This window comes from Vipera berus (assembly GCF_964194415.1).
Source record: "Vipera berus genome assembly, chromosome: 1".
NCBI classification, from domain to species: Eukaryota; Metazoa; Chordata; class Lepidosauria; order Squamata; family Viperidae; genus Vipera; species Vipera berus.
Window position 1 is genome coordinate 155,665,770 of NC_138202.1, and position 20,259 is coordinate 155,686,028.

The 20,259-nt window shown below is 36.2% G+C and overlaps 1 protein-coding gene across 1 annotated transcript in view; it reads right to left on the minus strand.

Moving 5' to 3' along the window:
• Positions 1–525: 525 nt before the first annotated feature.
• The window catches only part of LOC308664450 (sodium channel protein type 1 subunit alpha-like), a gene marked incomplete at its 5' end in the record, with an annotated part of 76,997 nt that continues 57,263 nt past the window's right edge, over positions 526–20,259 (minus strand). Inside the window, 6 exon segments of the mRNA XM_081321688.1 lie at positions 526–1,694; positions 3,577–3,847; positions 4,437–4,534; positions 11,921–12,062; positions 12,307–12,360; positions 13,014–13,295. Coding sequence (XP_081177814.1) covers positions 529–1,694; positions 3,577–3,847; positions 4,437–4,534; positions 11,921–12,062; positions 12,307–12,360; positions 13,014–13,295 — 2,013 coding nt within the window. The 3' untranslated portion in view covers positions 526–528.

Below are 20,259 nucleotides of genomic sequence, written 5' to 3' on the forward strand. Positions count from 1 at the left end.
TACTACTTACCCCCTTCCCCAACATAAACCCCATTTACAAAAATAGTCACAATGTGTGAATAGAAACAAAGAAAAGGGTGAATCCACCAACCCAGATTTTGTAAAAAGATGACAAATATGGCAGTTGAAATGCAAACAGTAGATACATTGACCGTACTAAGAGTTGTATGCTTAAACACACACACACGCACACACACACATTCATACACACACATACACACCAAAGAAAAGTTAAGTTTTTCCCCCCTCAACTCCTTTTACTGGTCCCTACAGTCTAATCAGCCATTTTTCTCTCCTCTTCAGCAGTGTCAGCTGGTAATAAAAACAGTAACCTCCTGTCATTCTTTCTACATTTTACAGTTGTATTTTGATAAGGGGTTGCTGTCTTGTTAGAGGCACTGACCTTAGGAATACAGTACATTTGTAAAAACTTGTCTGTTTGGCATAGACCACCTGGAGGAGTTCTGTTTACACAACTACATTACTCACACAGGCTGTAAACAATTAGTCACCCAATCACAGAGATTTTTATTTTTTCTTTTGTACATCTTTGCCTTCTTTTTCATGTTTTTCTTCAACTGGCTTGGTTACACGATCGTAGGATGGTGGACAGATAGCTGTTGACATGGTCATGTCTGTGTAAGAGTTTTCATTCATCTTGTCAACGAGGAATTCGTCTTTAATACGCTGGCTAGCCCCTCCTTCGATTTTATTTTTATTATATAAAAATGAAGCTTGCTTCACTGTTTGTGTCAGACGATAACGTCTGTATGCTCGTTGGATGATGACAGCCGATAACTCCTCTTGTTTCCTTTTTAAGGTAGTTGTGATGGGCTCGTAGGAGGATTTGGATGGATTTGACTGCATGAAGCGGTCTTCCATCTGAATGCGGAGAGCATCCATCTCTCCGCTTTCCCCCAGGACACGTTTGGTGAAAGCAAACAAGATGTCGAGGCAGTGAATTCTGTCACCACTTACCATGGGCAGGTCCATTGCAATAAGTTGAACCTTGTTTGGTTTAGGTAAGTGAAGAGGGGGCTCCAGAGCAGCTGCAAACTCTGAAAGTTTTTCAAATTCCATAAACTGTGTAGCATCTGGGTCAAACTTTTCCCAGACCTCATAGAACATCTCAAAATCATCCTCGCTCAAAGGCTCAGCACTTTCTTCAGTTGCCACACCAAAGTTCTCTAAAATGACAGCAATATACATGTTCACTACAACTAAAAATGAGATGATAATGTAACTGACAAAGAAGAAAATCCCAACCGAAGGATTGCCACAGTCTCCTTTGACGGAACTTCCTGGGTGGTCTTTTTTAGGGTCGCAGTCTGGAGGCCCGCTGTTCAGGATGGGCGCTAGCAAACCATCCCAGCCAGCAGAGGTGGTGATCATAAAGAGGCAGATCATGCTGTTGCCAAAAGTTTCAAAGTTGAACATGTCATCAATGCCAACTTCTCTCTTCACATAGGCAAAGTTGGACATTCCAAATATGGCGTAGATGAACATGACCAGGAAAAGGAGGAGACCAATGTTGAACAAGGCAGGGAGAGACATCATCAAGGCAAAAAGGAGAGTGCGGATTCCCTTTGCCCCCTTGATTAGACGCAGGATTCGACCTATCCTGGCAAGCCGAATTACTCGGAACAAAGTGGGGGACACAAAATATTTCTCAATGATCTCTGCCAAAAACATACCTGTTAAAAATTAAACAAAATAGTCAACATCAAAATTTATCAACATCAAAACCTTACCTTCTCTTATGGGGACGTCCTTGCAGAAGATGACTTAAATTTACAAAACATTTGGATTCCAGTTTGGTTTGGGGATAGAAGCAAGCCTTGATAACTGCCCCGGTGGAAAAATGGGTAGGTAATTCTGCCCCTTAGTCCTGGATAATCTCAGAGATATTTGAGACTATTGACCATGGCATTCTTCTAGATTATGCTGTGGAAGTTGGAGTTTGGAAGGCTCTGACTTATGACAATGCAAATCCAGTATTAAAAATAATGACAGACTTCTGCTCTCCTGATAGTATTTGGTCTGCAGGCTATTACTGTACCAAGCTCTATCTTGTCTTTTACGCTACGTTATTCAACGTGTACATGAAAATACTAGATGTTCATATTTATTAAAAACTGGTCAAAAGTGTAATTTACCTACACACAAATGTACTTGCTCAATAGTTCAATACATTAATATGTTGGAACATTAACATTTTATTTACAAAGTAGTTTTATAATTTGGTTACCGTAATTAATTTTAAATAGTTAGATTTGTCAGTATTTTATTTTTTGTTTTTATATTGTTCAATAGCCTAGACTATGAAGATCTATTACAGTAATTATCTAGAAAATGTTTATGCATTTTAATTTAAGCCTTGTAAACTCTCCCAAAAATGTATAAAATGCTTGTGATAAAGATACTAACATAAAATTATAATTTTAGAATTCAGCCCTCAAGGATCATGAGACCGTAAGCAGGGGAAATTAACTCTCATGGTGAATAGCAATGATGGGTGAATGGAATTTAGCTACCCTTTTGACTATTATCTATGAAGTGTCTTGGAAGAGAAGAAGAATAAGGCAGACATCTGTTTCACTGTGCCTCATTGTTATATGAGGCATAATTATATCTTTGTGGCAATTTAAATAAAAGGGGCAACAAAGGCTTTTAGTGATTTAATTTCCTCCAAGGCAGACGATCTTATACAGATGTACCACTGAATCTCCCTTTCAAAAGAGCCAAAGATTAAGACTATGAGGTTAGCTAATGTCAAAACTCTTATGTGTAGTGGGAACACAATACTGGTATTTGGCCAATGTGAAGGGTCTTCTTCTTATGCTTTAGTCATAATTTTTGAAGTAAAGTTTAGGCCTCATATCCCTCTGAATTGGCTTGGAAAGCCTCATGGAATAGTAGTATAAGAGCTAAAAGGACCAAAATGAGATGGAAAGAGCTTGAGGCCAATAGATCCTTGACAGAAATTATGTCGATCTGTCAACCACTTTTCACCCTGAGAAATGAACTGCTTTCGGTCCATTAGGACACATAGGAGGGGGAAAGATGTAAGATTTGAACCTGGGATTCAGTCAGCAGTTCCTGGTTTTTCAATTCTATTATGTCTCCTTCTATTATCTATAAAAATTATCTTATCCTGTGCTCCTGGATCTCTGCACCTTACGTTTTCAGTCTGATTAACGGTCTGACAAGCAAACACTTCTTGAAGAAAGCGGATTTGTATTCTCGGATTGCGACTTTTCACCCAGTTAGTGTGCTGCCAGATTTAGCTAGGTTGGCAGCTAGTTGGTTAAGCACATTGAGGAAAAAGAGTGATGGATGTCTGATAATTTGAGAGCTAATAACCTGCCTGAAATCTGCATCCTGGATAAGATTACATTGCCTGACTAAGGCATCATGATGAACATTTTTCTAGAAATATACAAAAAATACAGTACCCAAATAACAGGTATCTATTTTCCATAAGAATAATTTATGTAGAGTAGAGAATTCATGTATTGGAAACTGAATAATAAGAAAAGCTAAATGTGAGATTTAAATGGTTATAATAGTTCTTACCTACAATGGAAAGGATGACCACCACAAAGTCAAAAATGTTCCATCCGATTGTGAAATAATAATAGCGCAGGGAAATTAGTTTGAGGACACATTCTCCAGTGAAAAGGACAATAAATATAAAATTAATGCGGTAGAGAATATCTTCCGTTTGTTTACTTTGATCATCTGTTTCTACCATCATGGTGATCATGTTAAGGCAGATAAGAATCATAATACTGATGTCAAATACTTGTTTGGTCACAAAATCAAACACGAAGCCTTGATATTTGTTCTGAAGTATAGAAAAAGAAATAATATTTAATGGAGGCTATGGTGGGCACATTTGTTTAAGTAGAATTTAACTGAACTAAGATGCTAATAAATACAGGTAGTCCTTGACTTACAACAGTTTGTTTAGTGACCATTTGAAGTTATAACGGCACTGAAAAAGTGACTTATGACCACTTTTCACATGATTTTTGCAGCATCCCCACGGTCATGTGTTCAAAAATCAGAGGCCTGGCAACTGGTTCATATTTCTGACGGTCGCAGTGCCCCGGGGTTCACGTGATCACCTTTTGCGACCTTCTCATGAGCAAAGTCAATGGGCAAACCAGATTGATTAAGAAAGAGTCACTTAACAACCATGTTGCTAACTTAACAATTGCAATGATTCACTTAACAACTGTGGCAAAAAAGGTCACAAAATGGGGCAAAGCCCACTTAGGAAATAAGTGGTCGTAACTCGAAGACTACCAGTATGCAAGTAGGAGAATTAAAGAAAACAAACCAAATAGTCCTCTCTTCCCCTTTTTCCTCTATCTATTCACTTAATTTAAAATTACTTTTTGGTTGTGAGTAGACTGGATCATATTACTTACCCCTGGCCTAGGTATAGGTTTTTGAGGTTTTTTTGACCCCAATTTTTTCATTGCATTGTAGTACTTTTTCTGTTCTTCTGTCATAAAGATGTCTTGGCCTCCAAAGTAATGGCATGAAGATAAAGATTAGTTATTATCATATTCTTGTGTATAGATCTTAAATATTAAATGCACTTATAACATATTACAAACTAAAAATAAACATTGGGCCTAATTTATTTTTATAGTGAAAACGCTACACAAATCTAACCATGTAAAGAAAGGTAACACGTGTTCAAACTTCAGTTTATTTTTTACAATTTGTTGAATAATAAATTTACTGAATAATCAGCTTGCTTCAATTGTTATTATTAAAGAATTTATTTAGAGGCTGAGGTGGAAAATTTATAGAGGAAACAAGAATAAAAGAGTTCATAAGGAAAGGCGAGGGAAAAAACCCCCACAACCTATGTTTAAAGACAGCTTTTATCTTGCATCCAAAAGACAGCGCAATGCCAGCTTTACGTCAACATGAAAGCAGTACCACAACATAAAACCACCACAACATGAAACAACCCATGAGGACTTTCTATAGTTCATGGGGAAGGAACTTTCAGAAGTTAGTGATAATGGGCTAGTTAGGGCTGGTCTGAGCCATCCTGTCTGAAGCTCTGTGCCTTCGTGGCCTTTTGTGCTTTGGTTACCTTTCTTTTTTTTTTTAAATTGAAAAGTTTTAAAATACATTTTATCTTTAACAATCCCCCCCTCCCCCTCCCCTACCTATCCCTCCCTACCCCTCCCCCCCTCCCCCCCCCTCGACTTCCCAGAGCTAAGTACAGGGTATAAAAACTAAAAACAATCATAAACATCCATATGCTACCAACAATAAATTCTTAAATCTATCACTCTCTAGCTCATATAAGATAACTACAAACAATACTAATATTTCATATAGAAAAGAAAAAGAAAATAGAAAGGAAGACTTATTCAAATGCTAAATGAAACTTTTTAGTCCCATATTTCTTCTGGATATATTCAATCCATTTTTTCCACTCCATAATATAGCGTTCTTGCGAATGATCTTTCAAATAAGCCGAGATCTTTGCCATTTCTGCCAGGTCAGAAACCTTTAAAGTCCATTCCTCTATAGTCGGCAATTCCTCCATCTTCCAGTACTGACCTATTAAAAGTCTTGCTGCTGTAATTAAATTCAACATCAACTTAGTGTCCACAACAGTAGCTTCTGTAATTATACCCAGCAAAAAGAATTGCGGACAAAACTTTATCTTTTGCTTGAAGATCTTCTGCATATTCCACCAAATCTTTATCCAAAAAGCCTTAACCTTTTTACAAGTCCACCATATGTGAAAATATGTTGCATCTTCGTCGCCGCACCTCCAGCATTTGGGCTGATAATTCGGATACATACTTGCAAGCTTTTTAGGATCTAAATGCCATCTATAAAACATTTTATAAAAGTTCTCTCTTAAATTTTGAGCTTGTGTAAATTTTACGTTCCTCACCCAAATCTTTTCCCACGTGTCCATTGTAATAACTTCTTGGATATTTTGGGCCCATTTTATCATACAATCTTTAACAAGTTCTGTTTCTGAGTCAATTTCTATCAATGCAAGATATATCCGTTTGATATGTGCTGGACCCTGATTTCTAATTTGCTTTATCAAATTTTCATCAGTCATTGTAAAACCAGTTTTCTGATCTTCTTTCCACCTGGCCCGTAGCTGGATATATTGAAACCAAGTTTGAATAATCTTCTCATCTCGCAAGAGGCTGTACGGTTTCAGACACCAGACATTTCTTTCCAGACTTAAAATCTCCTTATACGTAGTCACATCGTGTTTAAAACCAACATTTATATTTTCTATTGCGTGTTTTGGGATTGCCCACAATGGTATCTTACAATCTAACTTATGTCTATACTTCTTCCAAACTCTCAACAATGCCTGTCTTAAAATATGCACTTTAAACACATTATCTACCTTCTTATCATACAACAAATATGCATGCCAGCCAAACAACAAGTCGTGGCCCTCAAGATTTAATAATCTCTCTTGTGTCAAATTAATCCAATCACTTATTCCTGCTAACGCAGCAGCTTCATAATATAATTTAAGATTGGGCATTTTAAGACCACCTCTTTCACGAGTATCCTGCATAATCTTAAGTTTAACTCGTGGCCTTTTCCCTGCCCAAACAAATTTGTTGATACCTCGCTGCCATTCCTCCAGATTAGAATCTTTCTTAAGAACCGGTATCATTTGAAATAAGAATAAAAATTTAGGCAGGACATTCATTTTCACTGCTGCGATTCGCCCCAACAAAGACAGTTGCAATTTTTCCCAGCTCTCCATTTCTTTTTGAATTTTTCCCCATAATCTTTCATAGTTATTTTTATATAACTTTGTATTAGAGGGTGACAAAAACACCCCCAAATATTTGACCCTTTTAACAATCTCAAATCCAGTTAATCCTTCTAAAAGGGCCTTTTGCGATGCTATCATATTTTTGGCCAGAATTTTAGTTTTTTGTGCATTAACTTTAAATCCAGAAACCTTCCCATATTGCATTATTATCTCCATCAGGTCCACAACAGAGTTCTCCGGCTGGGTCACCGTAACAACCAGATCATCTGCGAACGCTCTCAATCTGTAATCCTGATCTCTAATTTGTATACCCTTAATTCTTTCTGAATTCCGTATTTTTATCAATAATATCTCCAATGTTAACACAAATAACAAAGGCGATAACGGACACCCTTGCCTTGTGCCCTTCTCAATATTACAAGCTTCAGTCAAACTATTGTTAACTATTATTCGGGCAGTTTGTTTTTGATATAATGCCCTAATTGGTTGCAAAAATTTATCCCCTTTGGTTACCTTTCTTGCATCGCTTTTATTTATTTTTTTTCCTTTTGGGGATACAGAGGTAGATGGCCAGGAACACTAGTCCCATGTACGACCAAATGCAGGTGTTCTAAACCGAATTAAAAGCATTTAAAAATCTTTATCAGTCCACTGAGGAATTGCATATGTGGGTTCACATCATTCATAGAATTATTTCTATTGTTGTTAAGATGATGCTGAGTGGAAAAGAGAAAGACAGTGGGGATTCTGCCAGTTGTTGCTCTAAAGCCTCCCAAAGTTATACTATGTAGGAGCAGTGACACTAATAAGCCCTGTTCCCGTGGCACCGTAAATGTAGGGAGTGGGGTCAGAAGTTTTGTGTCAAGTTACTTTTGTGTGCCTCAAGGATGGGACGGAAGCACCTTAGCTTGAACGACTTGCCTCCAGAAGCTGTGGATGCTCCAACACTGGAAGTTTTTAAGAAGAGATTGGACAACCATTTTTTTCTGAAATGGTATAGGGTTTCCTGCCTGAGCAGGGGGTTGGACTAGATGACCTCCAAGGTCCCTTCCAACTCTGTTATTCTATTATTCTGAACAGGCCTAAGCAGTTATGGACAAATGCTCATCATCATAAGTCTTTAGGCAGCAGAACTACTTTACTTCTGCCATTGAGATGAGATGGTTGAACTCCTAGCAACTCCAATCACTGGTCAATTTAGCTTCAGTCGCTGGGCCACAAGATTCTGACCCTTGCTAAATTGACAGGCAAACCGGGGCTGTTATTGTAGCAGAATCTTAGGAGTATTCTGATAGGAGCTCTTATTACAGTTGGCCAGACAGATGGAAGAAGCTATGAAATGTCTTATAACAGTACATCATTTATGCATATTGTTATTTTTTTTTAATTTTAATTCCATTTATATCCCGCCCTTCTCCAAAGACTCAGGGCGGCTTACAAGCTTAGCAGTAGCCTTCATTCTATGTATATGCCTGCTTATTAGGGCTTTCGCCCCCCCCCCCCCCCAGCGGCATTATTTCAAAGTCAGCTTATTGCCCTCAACAGTCTGGGTCCTGTTGCCAGTTTGTCATGCCTCTCTTTGAAACGGATAAGATAAAGGAAGGCAATGAACATTGTTCTGTGTTAAATTACACATAAGCATAAGCATAGCCCTTATAAATATTAAACCTGGATGAGAAAAGAGGAACACTGGGCATCTAGCTGGCAATCCAACACCATTAAACTTTTTTTATTGAAACAATGTACATAAATTCAACATGATTGAACTGAGTCCCAGGTTGGTGGGTGTAGTAGTCAAAGAGGTGGCCTAGAAACCAGGGGATCAGGAACCAGGAAGTTCTAGGCCTTCCTTAAGCATGAAAGTTGGCTGGGTGACTTTGGGCCAGTCACTGTCTCTCAGCCCAAATCATCTCACAGAATTGTTGTGGGGAAATAGGATGCAGGAGTATTAAGTGCCATCTGGGGTTATTTATTAAAAAGGATTAAAATATGACTATTGCTGTTCTTGGAGAGCAATCAGTGTCCAATGAACTTTACACTATGGATAAATCTAAGTAAGAATAGATTGGAGAATACTCTGGAGAGTATGCAGACTCAGATAAGCTGCTCAAATCAAGTTGTGTAGGCAAGAAACAGAAGCCGACAAGGTGATTTAGAGATAATTTAGAAAACAAGTGGAAAAGTTCAGACGATTTCTAGAAAAAGCAAAGTACTGGCATGAATATCTAGGAAGACAAGAAAGATGAATATGAGAATTTCAAATACGGCATATTGGGGACCTGAGATGGCTAGAATTGGGATTCATGGGGAAAGCAAGGCCTAGAGAATAGAATTGGCATTATGGAAGGTCTCCCAAAGCTTGCTAGAGCTTCTAGATAGGAATTATATAACATTTACAAACAATTTTTTTAAAAAAACTTCCAGGTCAAAGAAAGTCATGACAATTCTGACAATTCCCAAAATAGTTTCACACAGAGAAAGAGAACATTATACATATTGTTGAGATCAGTGAGGCAGTTCAGGACGAAGGAACTTTAGTGACTGTTCAGGACTGTGCAGCTTGAAAGATTAGCTGGTTCTATACCCAGGTTTAAAGCTATACTAAAGCAATAGCACTGAGATAAGAATGGTTGGAGGCCTTTCCCCATTTTGCTTTTAATTATCCTTTTCTTCTTGGTGTGTTTAATTGTGGTCTCTGTTACCACACGAAACATACTGAATTGAAGACGTGCCTCATGCTTAGTTCTTGCATAAAATACAAACTCCAAAGAAAACTAGCTTTGACAGATTCCTCTGGACTCAAAGCAAAGCCTCTCTTTTTTAAATCACATAATAGAGAAAGTAAGGTGCCTACCAGAATGGAGTAAAATTCAGCTCTGCTATTTACTATGTAAATTATTAGCACTTTTCCAGAGCCCTGGTGGCACAATGATTAAATGCAGTATTGCAGGCTAACTCTGCCCCCAGCCTAGATTTTGATCCTGAGCAGCTCTAGGTTGATTCAGCCTTCCGTCCTTCCCAGGTTGGTAAAATGAGGACCCCGATTGTTGAGGCAATATGCTGATCCTGCAAACAGCTCAAAGAGCGCTGTAAAACACTATGGAGCGGTATATAAGTCTGAATGCTATTGCTATTTTCACTCTCCAAAAACTTGTGTTTCACTGCTGTATCAAATGATTTTTCCTTCTAAGGCTGCTTTCCTACCATCAGTCTCTCCCAAGCCATAATTTCCAGAACTGATTTTGTGCCACTCTAAATTCTAACAAAATGTATTATGAGGTTAGCATTTAAAAAACTCGGTTCCCAAAATATCTAGCCAATGTGAATCCTGATTGCTGTGTTTCCTCGAGATTTCTAAAGTGAAAAAAAACAACCTCTTATTCAAACATTTGAACAGCTGAAGTATTTATCTTCCTAAATACTTCAGTTTTCAGCAGTACGGTTAAGCTAGAAGCAGTGCAAATTTGAGTCCAAAATAAAAGCAATTACTCCTACAATCAGAATAGAATAATGACATGTTATAATTTAGTTGATTGGGTTGAAGAACTCATTTTGTCAGTATATGAATTTTCTGTCATACATTCCAACAGATTTCATCAGCACATGATTCTTATATACAATGACAGCAATCAAGATAACCAATATGATTATGGGTTCTCAAGCACACGATTGACAACCATTTCAAATCTTTTGCATCACTTCAGAGACCAACCATTGTTCCAAATTTTGCAAAAGAATTGTCAACCTCACACTGATTCTTTGGAGAACATTTTGCATACTCGAGTAACATCTTATAAGAATTCTGCATTCTGCACAAATGTGAAAGATTTTCAAACAATTAAAAATTATCTTAATTTTATATGAAGAGATGGCAAGAGTAGTTCTGGAAGTGAAGGATGTGTTGGTGTGTTTGCAAGTGATACCTTTTTTGCTTTAACTTATTGAATTGAATTGAATTGATTAAATTTATATGCCGCCCTTCTCCCTAAGGACTCAGGGCGGCTCACAACAATAAAAAGTTAAAAACATAAAATACAAAATTTAAAAAAGAATTAAACAATACATGTAATAAATACATAACAATTAACCCAATAAAACCAAATTTAAAACTATAGTCAGTCCAGGCCCGATTGTTGGAACATCCATGTCTTCAGGTCACGGCGGAAGGACCGAAGGTCAGGGGCCATCCGCAACTCTGGAGGCAACTCATTCCAGAGGGTTGGCACGCCCACAGAGAAGGCTCTCCCCCTGGGGGTCACCAGCCGGCATTGCTTAGCTGACGGAACCCTGAGGAGGCCGACTCTGTGGGAGAGAAACGGGCGATGGGAGGTTGACAATGGCAGCAGGTGGTCTCGCAACTTATCCAAGTCAAGGAAGAGAAGAACAGATGTTCCGATATCAGTTCACCATGTAAAATTAAGTTTGAGACCAGGCATATCCTTCCTTCTCATTTTAACACAGATAAAAAACAGACTTGGCTGAATTATTTTTAATTTAATAAATTAATATTTCATGTAAATTAACCCCATGATTTAAAAATGGGATGGGGTGAGAGGGAGATTTTTTTTTTATTATTACATTTATATCCCACCCTTCTCCGAAGACTCAGGGCGGCTTACAAGCTTAGCAGTAGCCTTCATTCTATGTATATGCCTGCTTATTAGGGCTTTCACACACACCCCAAGCGGCATTATTACAAAGTCAGCTTAATTGCCCCCAACAGTCTGGGTCCTCATTTTACCTACCTTGGAAGGATGGAAGGCTGAGTCAACCTTGAGCCTGGTGGGATGGGAACCTGCACTAATTGCAGGCAGCTGGTGTTACTTAAGGAGGCATTAGCCCACTGCTCCACCAAGGCTCAATATGTATGAATAAAGTTTGAGTATGAATAATATTGATAAATACTATGATAAGCATTAAGGCTCCAGTGTGAGAGGAGATAAAACTGAATATTCAAAAGTTGAATTTGAATACTACCATCCAGAATTTTGCACAGCATATGTTCTCTCAAATGATTGTGAATATTTGTAGGTTTCTCCACTTACTTATAAATCTCATTTAACAATTCACATAGGCCATGAATCCACCTTTCAGAAAAATATAGAGTATATATATAAATACTTATCTTCTTTTTTTGTTGATTGAAGTTATCTATGATGACACCAATAAATAAATTCAGGGTAAAAAATGATCCAAAGATGATAAAGATAACAAAGTAAATATACATATAAAGGTTATCTTCATACAAAGGCTGTTCAAGCACCTACAAAATAAGTAACAAGAGAGCAAAAATCAGAAAAAAAAGATTGCTTAAACTACACAAATTAGTATTAATTTAATACTAATCTTTACAATGATTGTCATGGAATTCTTATATTATAACATCAGGGCATTATTTATATATTCATGTATTAGTTAATATTACCAGATTTTATGTTCACATATTTAATAACAAATAAGGAAAATCTAGCTTATTTTACAACACCCAAGAAATCCAAAGCACTTACTTTTCTTGAATCAACTGCCGCATACATAATATCCATCCATCCTTTAAATGTGGCCTGCATTCAAAAATATTTAAACATATAAATGATGGCAATCAATGGTTTCCATCTTAATATGTATCAACAACACAATATTCCAATAGAAATATTTCATATATATTAGCAAATGGGATGGGTTGAACATTTTGCTTTCTATGAATTGGATACAGGGGTGTACTGGCATAGAAATTTCACTGTGTTCAGTAAGGTTAAGTATACATAGGATACTTAACCTTATTAAAACCCTTATTAAAATCCTGGAATTGCTCATACTGAAAAGGAGATATAAAACTGAAGAATATAAGTATTTTTTTCAACCTCTCTAATAGGTAGATATAACCTGGCATATTGACTATAACTTGCTAATTTATACCAATCAACTGTATTGGCAGGATTAATCTTGTAGACAAAAATCCAGGGTCAACTCTGATGAATGAATATGAAGTTCCTTCCAAATTTAGCTGCACTGGCTTACTATGTTTTGAAGCTGAGATGGAAAGTTCATGACCGTTTAAAGAGGAGAGCCAGAAGACTATCAAACGATTGATATGAAAGGGGAAATTATATTCCAGGAACATTATATCTGATCAAGCCGCAAGCACCTTATTTGATCAAACGAACTTTTTACTGTGCACTGAATAAGTAAGAAGACTTAAAGAATTTTCACTTACTACTTGCAATAAAGAAAGATACCCAAATCCTACGTTATCAAAGTTGACTTTCACATTTTTCCATCTGGCAGTTTCATTTGCATTTATGAGATTTTCGCACTCAGTTTTATTGGCAACTTCATCAATTCCAAATATGTCGCCAGTTGTGGTATTAACACAGTGGTAGAATTTGCCAGCAAACAAGTTTACTCCCATGATGCTGAAAATCAGCCAGAATATAAGACAAACAAGAAGCACGTTCATGATGGATGGAATTGCTCCAAGAAGGGCATTCACAACCACCTAAGTACATAAATACGGGAGGAAAAGAAAACGATGTAAGAATAGGTGCAAAAAACTGATACAATTATTCTGTAGCATGAACGCACAATTTACTACTTTTAAATTAAAGCAAATTCTAAAAGGCTGAATACTATTTTGAGTTTATCAGAGCAACGTTTTAAAATAATTTTTATATATTCAGCAAGACAAAAGATGAGAAAATCAAATTATCTGGATTAAAACAAAAATATGAAAAGTGCTAACAATAATATGAAGATTGTTGATATCTATTAAAAAGAAATAGGTATTAAAATTTCATAGAAAATAATTAGAAAAACTAAACTACAGCAAGAAAATAATTTAGTTATTATAACAAAAATGAATGTATTCTTTCTCCAAAATTAAAAATAGAAATATTAAGAATATTTAAATAAATGAAATGAAAATCAGCATATATTTCAAGGAATGAACTTAACCATGCAGTTTTATTACAAAGATTGATTTCTTTGCATAAATAAGCCAGACACATTTGCAACATTAGCTTATCTAAGTAATCACATAGTTTATTTCAAGCTCCAGTCTTTATTAAGCAAATAAGTTTATTTTAATTAAACATTTTGTGAAAAAATAAAGGGGTGAAAAATTCATAAATCTATATAGGGGTGGAATTAAAGAATCCAGAAACACTGAAGTGCAGCATAACATAATATCTAATTCTTTAATTATAATACTTATTCAAGCTTATTAAAAAGATTGGGGATGAATGCTATCAAGAAACATAAGGAGGTGAATATTAAGACCATATTAGCAGAATCGTAGTAGAAATATGGATTGCTAAGGAAAAAGGAATTGTTTCCTTATTTTAAAGCTCCCTGAAAATCTATTCTCATGGAGAAGCGCTATTGAGAGAATCAATGGATCTATGATTCTGCAGGAGCCTCTGGTAGATCAAATCTCCTTCCTTGAAAAATCTGGCACCTTTGGTAATCCAGTCTAAGGTTTATGCCCTAGTTGCTGCAGGATTGTAGCGGGGAGGGAAGGGAAATTAAAAAGTATTATGTTAAACATAACATGCAAAGATTGCTTCACTTGTGGAATCCCTGTCCATAAAACTATATTTTACTGTTTGGAAAGAGAAGGGAGAAGAGTATGAATCACTCTGTTTATTATTTATTACACTAATAGGAATTTATTTTTTATTTTAAATTAAAAAGGTTTATCTTTGAACAATTCAAATGTTTCAGCTAAGAAACAGAACTGTGTATGCAAGAACCAAGTGTGACTTATAATCAGCAAAATACAGCTCTCTATAGCAATAGCAATAGCTCTTAGACTTATATACCGCTTCACAGTACTTTATAGCACTCTCTAAGCAGTTTACAGTCAGCATATTGCCCTCAACAATCTGGGTCCTCCTTTTACCAACCTTGGAAGGATGGAAGGCTGAGTTAGCCTTGAGCTGGTGAGAATCGATCTGCTGGCAGTTGGCAGTCAACAGAATTAGTCTGCAATACTATACTATTATATAGAGCACACCACAGATCTATATAATTAACTATGTTTTAAAAACATTTTATTCTATCTTTGATTTTATATATCTTTGATGTAATACCCATTTGGTATACATCAACTATATGATATTGAAAAGATAGATGTTTCTCAGTCTGTGCTACTTCCAAATGTGTGGATGTCAACTCCCAGAATTCTCAACATTGGCTATGCTGGCTGTGGAATTCTGGGAGTTGAAGTCCACACATAAGGAAGTCATCAAGGTTGAGAAACCCAGATTAGAATGAAAGAAATCAACTAATGGGAGCCATACCTTATCCTATACAAGCTTTTTGAGTATGCTGAAAACAAGCAAAATGAAGTACTAGTGTGGAAACAAGGGGAAAATAGGTCTGACTAAAGTAAAAATTGGTCCGTGAAGTTGCATTATTGTCCCACAGTGGACAATAATGCAACTTCATGCACCAATTTTTACTCATTGTGGATAATATGAAACAACATGGAAAGATCATTCCTTCCCTGAAAAAACTACAACACTATGGATTCTCAAGTGAAGCCATTCTGATGAGTGGCTATGATCAAGCACTTATTGAATCCAAACAACATGCTATCAGGTTGAGATTCAAATGGATCAGTCTACCCAACACAGGAATAGGTTCCTAAATAGGTAAGTCTCTATTTAAAGGAAGATTGAGCAAGTTTCTTAAACCAAAAAACTATGCCTAAACCAAATAACTATGCCTAAACTCAGAAGAGCACATTTCAATGTCCTCTCAAGGACAGTTCCTAAGGGCAAATATATTTTTTTTTACAAGCTACGATTGTGACCTTGTTCAGAAAGATCCATTAAATCCATAACTCATCTTTTATTTACTGGGTCTTCTACATGGATATAAGGACTCACTTCATAACCCCATTGGGTGAAATAACTACTAGACAATTTTGATGTATGTATGTTCAATATGTAACTTTTATCAAACTAATATGATTTCATTTCTTTAAATATGGCAAAAAATTTATACCATCTATAAAACTAGCTATAGTACCTACTGATAATTTTGTAATGTTTTATTGTATTTGAAATCAAAATTATTTAATTATGTAAATTATTTTATTAACTAGAAGAATTCTAGTTGGTGATCATAATAGAAATTATTATAACTAAAACCCCTCCTAAAAGAGTAGTTAACCTGTTTTTTAAAATTATTCTTATTAGCAAACTGGAACATCAGTAAAACTGCAGACTATGAAACGCATTCTGTTTTTGAAAGGCAATAAACTCATACATAACATTTTTAAGCATTAGAATTGGTTCGGTTCATGATTTGTGAAGAGTCCTGTTAAAAATTATAATAAGAGAGTATTTCATAATACAAAATTTTTTGGAAGAACTGGATTTAATAAAATGGAGTCTTCTATGAGGACTAATTTGCTGGCCATCTCAGTCAGCAGGTGTGGAGGGGTGAAGAATAGATAAAACCATATTTGCCAAGTGACCTGCTTTGCAATGCTGAAGCTTCCCTGTGTCCTTCAGCTGCAGTGAAAGATGCTTCTCTATTCCCAATGTTGAAACAACTCAAAGTTCTTAAGATGGGTCTTGTTTAACCACATTCATATGGGATGCAGCATGTTTGGAAACACTACAGTTCCTCCACCTCATACAGTTTATCTTTACAGATTGTGAATGTGAAAGATTAGATTCCTAAGCGTATGGTGGAGGAGCTGTGAAAGTATTTCCTAATTTTTCCTCTACATTGTCAAAATATACACAGACTTTCCTTACTCCAAGCCCTTCTCAGCTAACTTGTATCCTTATTTTTCTGTCTTGAAAAATAGAAAAGGCAGCATGTTCTCTCTATGAAAGCTATTTGCAGATCTTAAGAGATAGTGAAGATAGCAGCAATGATTGCCGTCTGGACTGCATTACATAAGGGTACCAGGATCCTACTAGTTAACTAGTACAAATACAGAAAGAGGCTCTATTTTTAGTCTTCGGGGCTAGCCCTGTTTCCCTTGAGAGGAAAAGAAAGGTTCGTGTTCAACTCAGTAATGAAACTCAACCTTCAAACAGGTAATTTTCATCTCTGGCATCTCAGTGGGTTTCATGGTTGGCTGGAAATTTACAAGTTGACAAAATTGCTAAGCCATTCTATAGTGCAAATGCCTTTTTGACACTTTAACCTTTATATTAGGACAATCCTCACATCCGAAGAATTTCATCTGAGGAAAAGTCATTACTGTCAAACAGAAAATAATGGCAATATAAGGATGCTCTTGTGTATAATACTCACAGGCATCATCCCAAGTTGTGACGAGCTAAGGTGGTAGAGAGCCTCTAAGGTAGCAGAGACGGGGAAAAGCAACCTCACCAGATTGCCATCTGGTAAATGAAAATAGCTGGCGCAATAGGCCCACTGTGATTGCCATTGTGGCAGAATGCCCATTTCATGCCCACCAATTCCAAAGGTTAGGGGCAACAGGTTTAGATGAAGTAGCAATTATCTATAACTTACACAAGTCCCAGTTAATAATTACAGACCCAACACATGTTATCAAAACCTGGCTTAGTGAAGGGTATAATGTTGACTTGTCAGAGAAAGGTTTTTCAGCAACCTTATCATCAGGGCTAGGGGTGTAAGGAAGAGCCATCTGTTAAGGACAGTGGTGGGTTTTGTTAGTTTCTTGCAGTTCCTTATTTGAAGTAGGGAATGAGGGAGCTGTGGCTGCTTTTCTATATCGGCAACAATGCTATGGAATGACCTCTCTGTGGAGAACAGACTTTCACCTGCTGGCTTTCAGGAAACTACCAAAAATGGAATGACTCTGAAGGGCATCCTCTTAACTTAACCATTGTGCCAACTTATCAGAGTCCCTTTTTGCCCTTGATTTTCTGTTTTTATTGGAACTACTGTTGTGTAATCATTTGTTTTTGGGTATCTGTGGGTATTTTAATAGTTGTTATATGGTACACTCTGTAAACTGCTGGGAGTTGTTCGAATGTAACAATGTACTGTAAGTTTAATAATCGAGCAAGCAAACTAACTGAAGAAGAACTAAGATCAAATCACTACTATTGGTGGTTTCAAAGTTGCCGAAATCTGAGAGGGCAGGTTGATGGCCTGACAGTTGGATCACTGCAAAAAGATGGAACCAATGATTTGAGTAAATTGCATTGAAACATTAAGGGAATTACTTTTACAAATAGTTTTGGTAATCAAGAATTTTAAGAACCTGTGACTGCACCTTTTCCTCACAAGGACCCAATATTTTCAAAATGAGATATTGTAACAGAACTGGTTAAATCTTAAACTTTGCATCTGACATTTCTTTACATATGTTTAAGTACTCATAGTTTCGTAAGTGATTAACAAAACATGACTAAAAAGAGAAAAATAGTTGTTAATGTATTTTTATACTGTATAATACACTATTTGTATAGAATGTAATGAAGTGTATACTCTAAATATGGTTACTCAAAAATAAATATTGCTGAATTCAGTAAAGTTTTCTCCTAGTAAGTTGTGTTTAGGACTGCAACCTCATCACCTGAAAAAGTGCAATGTTTGAATCTCCACATAGACTTGGAACTTATGGGACTTGATTTAGTAATGTTTTAAGATCCACTGATATTACAGGTAGTCCTGGACTTACATCCATAATGGAGCCTGCTCATTACAATCATAGGTCATGAGAATCAGAAAGCAGATCGTCATGTTACCAATCTAATTTTATGACTATTTTTTGTGGTGGTTGTTAAGTGAATGTAGCAGTTGTTAAGCAAATGTGGTGGTCATAAAGCAAACCCATTGTTCTCTATGGGGCGTTTTTGCCAAAATCTGAAAGCACTAGTTTTTGGCACAAACATTGTAAATTGTGATCATGTGACTGCAAGACGCTACAAACTGTCATAAAAGTGGGTTGGTTGCCATGATTGAGCTGTGCTATCAGAACTTTAGAACTGGCTCATATCTTTTGGGGCGGGGGGGCGGGGCGGGGCAGACTCTGTTGTATGTGACCAGTTGAGGACTACCTGTAATTTCTCATTATTTAAAATGGGGCTTATGAATTATTACTTACATCCCATTGTTTATAACATTACTGTAATTATAATTTGCTCACAATTACAATGCAAGATATTCCTAATTTAAAAATATGTTTTATTTTTATGAAATGTTTGAAGGAAATTGTCTCTGGAAATTCAAATGTATATATAAATATACAAAAGTTATAAAGATTTCCCTGTGTATAGTCTTTAAATGGAAGGACTATAGAGCAAAAGCATTTTGTGCTATCACTAAATTAGATTAATGTAAAAGTGAGTCTAGAATATGCAGTACTTCCCCTTTTACTTTTTAAACACCTTATTTGATTATCAGATTTACTAAACTGAAAGAGGCTCTTTTCAGTCACAGCCTGTTACCCCTTTTTAATGAATACACAGCATTTCCCATCCTTCTTTTTGGGCTAAGCTTTACACAAAGGAAATAGTACAGTGGACTGAATTGCAATTATTTCTACATTTGCTATGTCCAGTAAATACAGAAGGATTTACGTCTGTATATATTTGTACATCTCTACTAATACATTACCATGGTAAACAGGCCCACACATCAGACAAAACTATAGCCTGTTGATTTAATATTGATTTAATAGTTCTTGCTTTTTAAGTGATTTTTTTTTAGTTTTGTATGCTGCCCAAGTTCCTTGAAGTTGGGCAGCCAATACATTTCAATAAATAATACTAAATAACCTTTCAGGTTTTACTGAATAAGCCACAACTAATTGGATTCACCAAGTATGCCCAAGCGTTAGCCATGATGTTAAAGCCACAGTGGCTGAGTTCACATTACATAAAGCTGAAACTAAATCAATTCAATGTAATATGTGAACCAGGTGTGTTTTTGCTTTTCTTAACCAAGACTCTAATGCCAGGTATGAAACAGCCCTACCAGAGCAGATATCTTTTGTATATGGAAAGGTACCTCAGCCTTTCATAGATTTTTACATTCTAATTGTGTTTCTCCTCTTTTTTTTTCTTTACAGTGTGAAACAAGTGATGGAAAAACAACTGTTCAGAAAAATAGTACGCCTCATTCATAAAAAATAAATACTTAATAATTGGGTCTGTAAACATTGAACGTTGTGATACTGTCAATTGCCAATTGTCATTATTTTATTAATGTAAAGTGTGTTTTAATAAATCTACTGAATTGCATAAAACTGTATTGATGATGTTCAGGGGAAAAATTTCTTTTTAATATTACTACCTCAAAAACTGGACTGGAAATTTGAAATATGATAAACTTTAAAGCAATCAGCCAGAAATGTGCGTAAGACATGCAAAACTAAAACTGCAAGGTGGATTAATTTTTTTAAAACCTTTTCTGCTTAACTGATCTAAGAGAAAGGTACCAAGCACGGCGTAACATGCTTTTTTCCAGTGAGTTTACACATAAACACATGCTTTATTGCTATA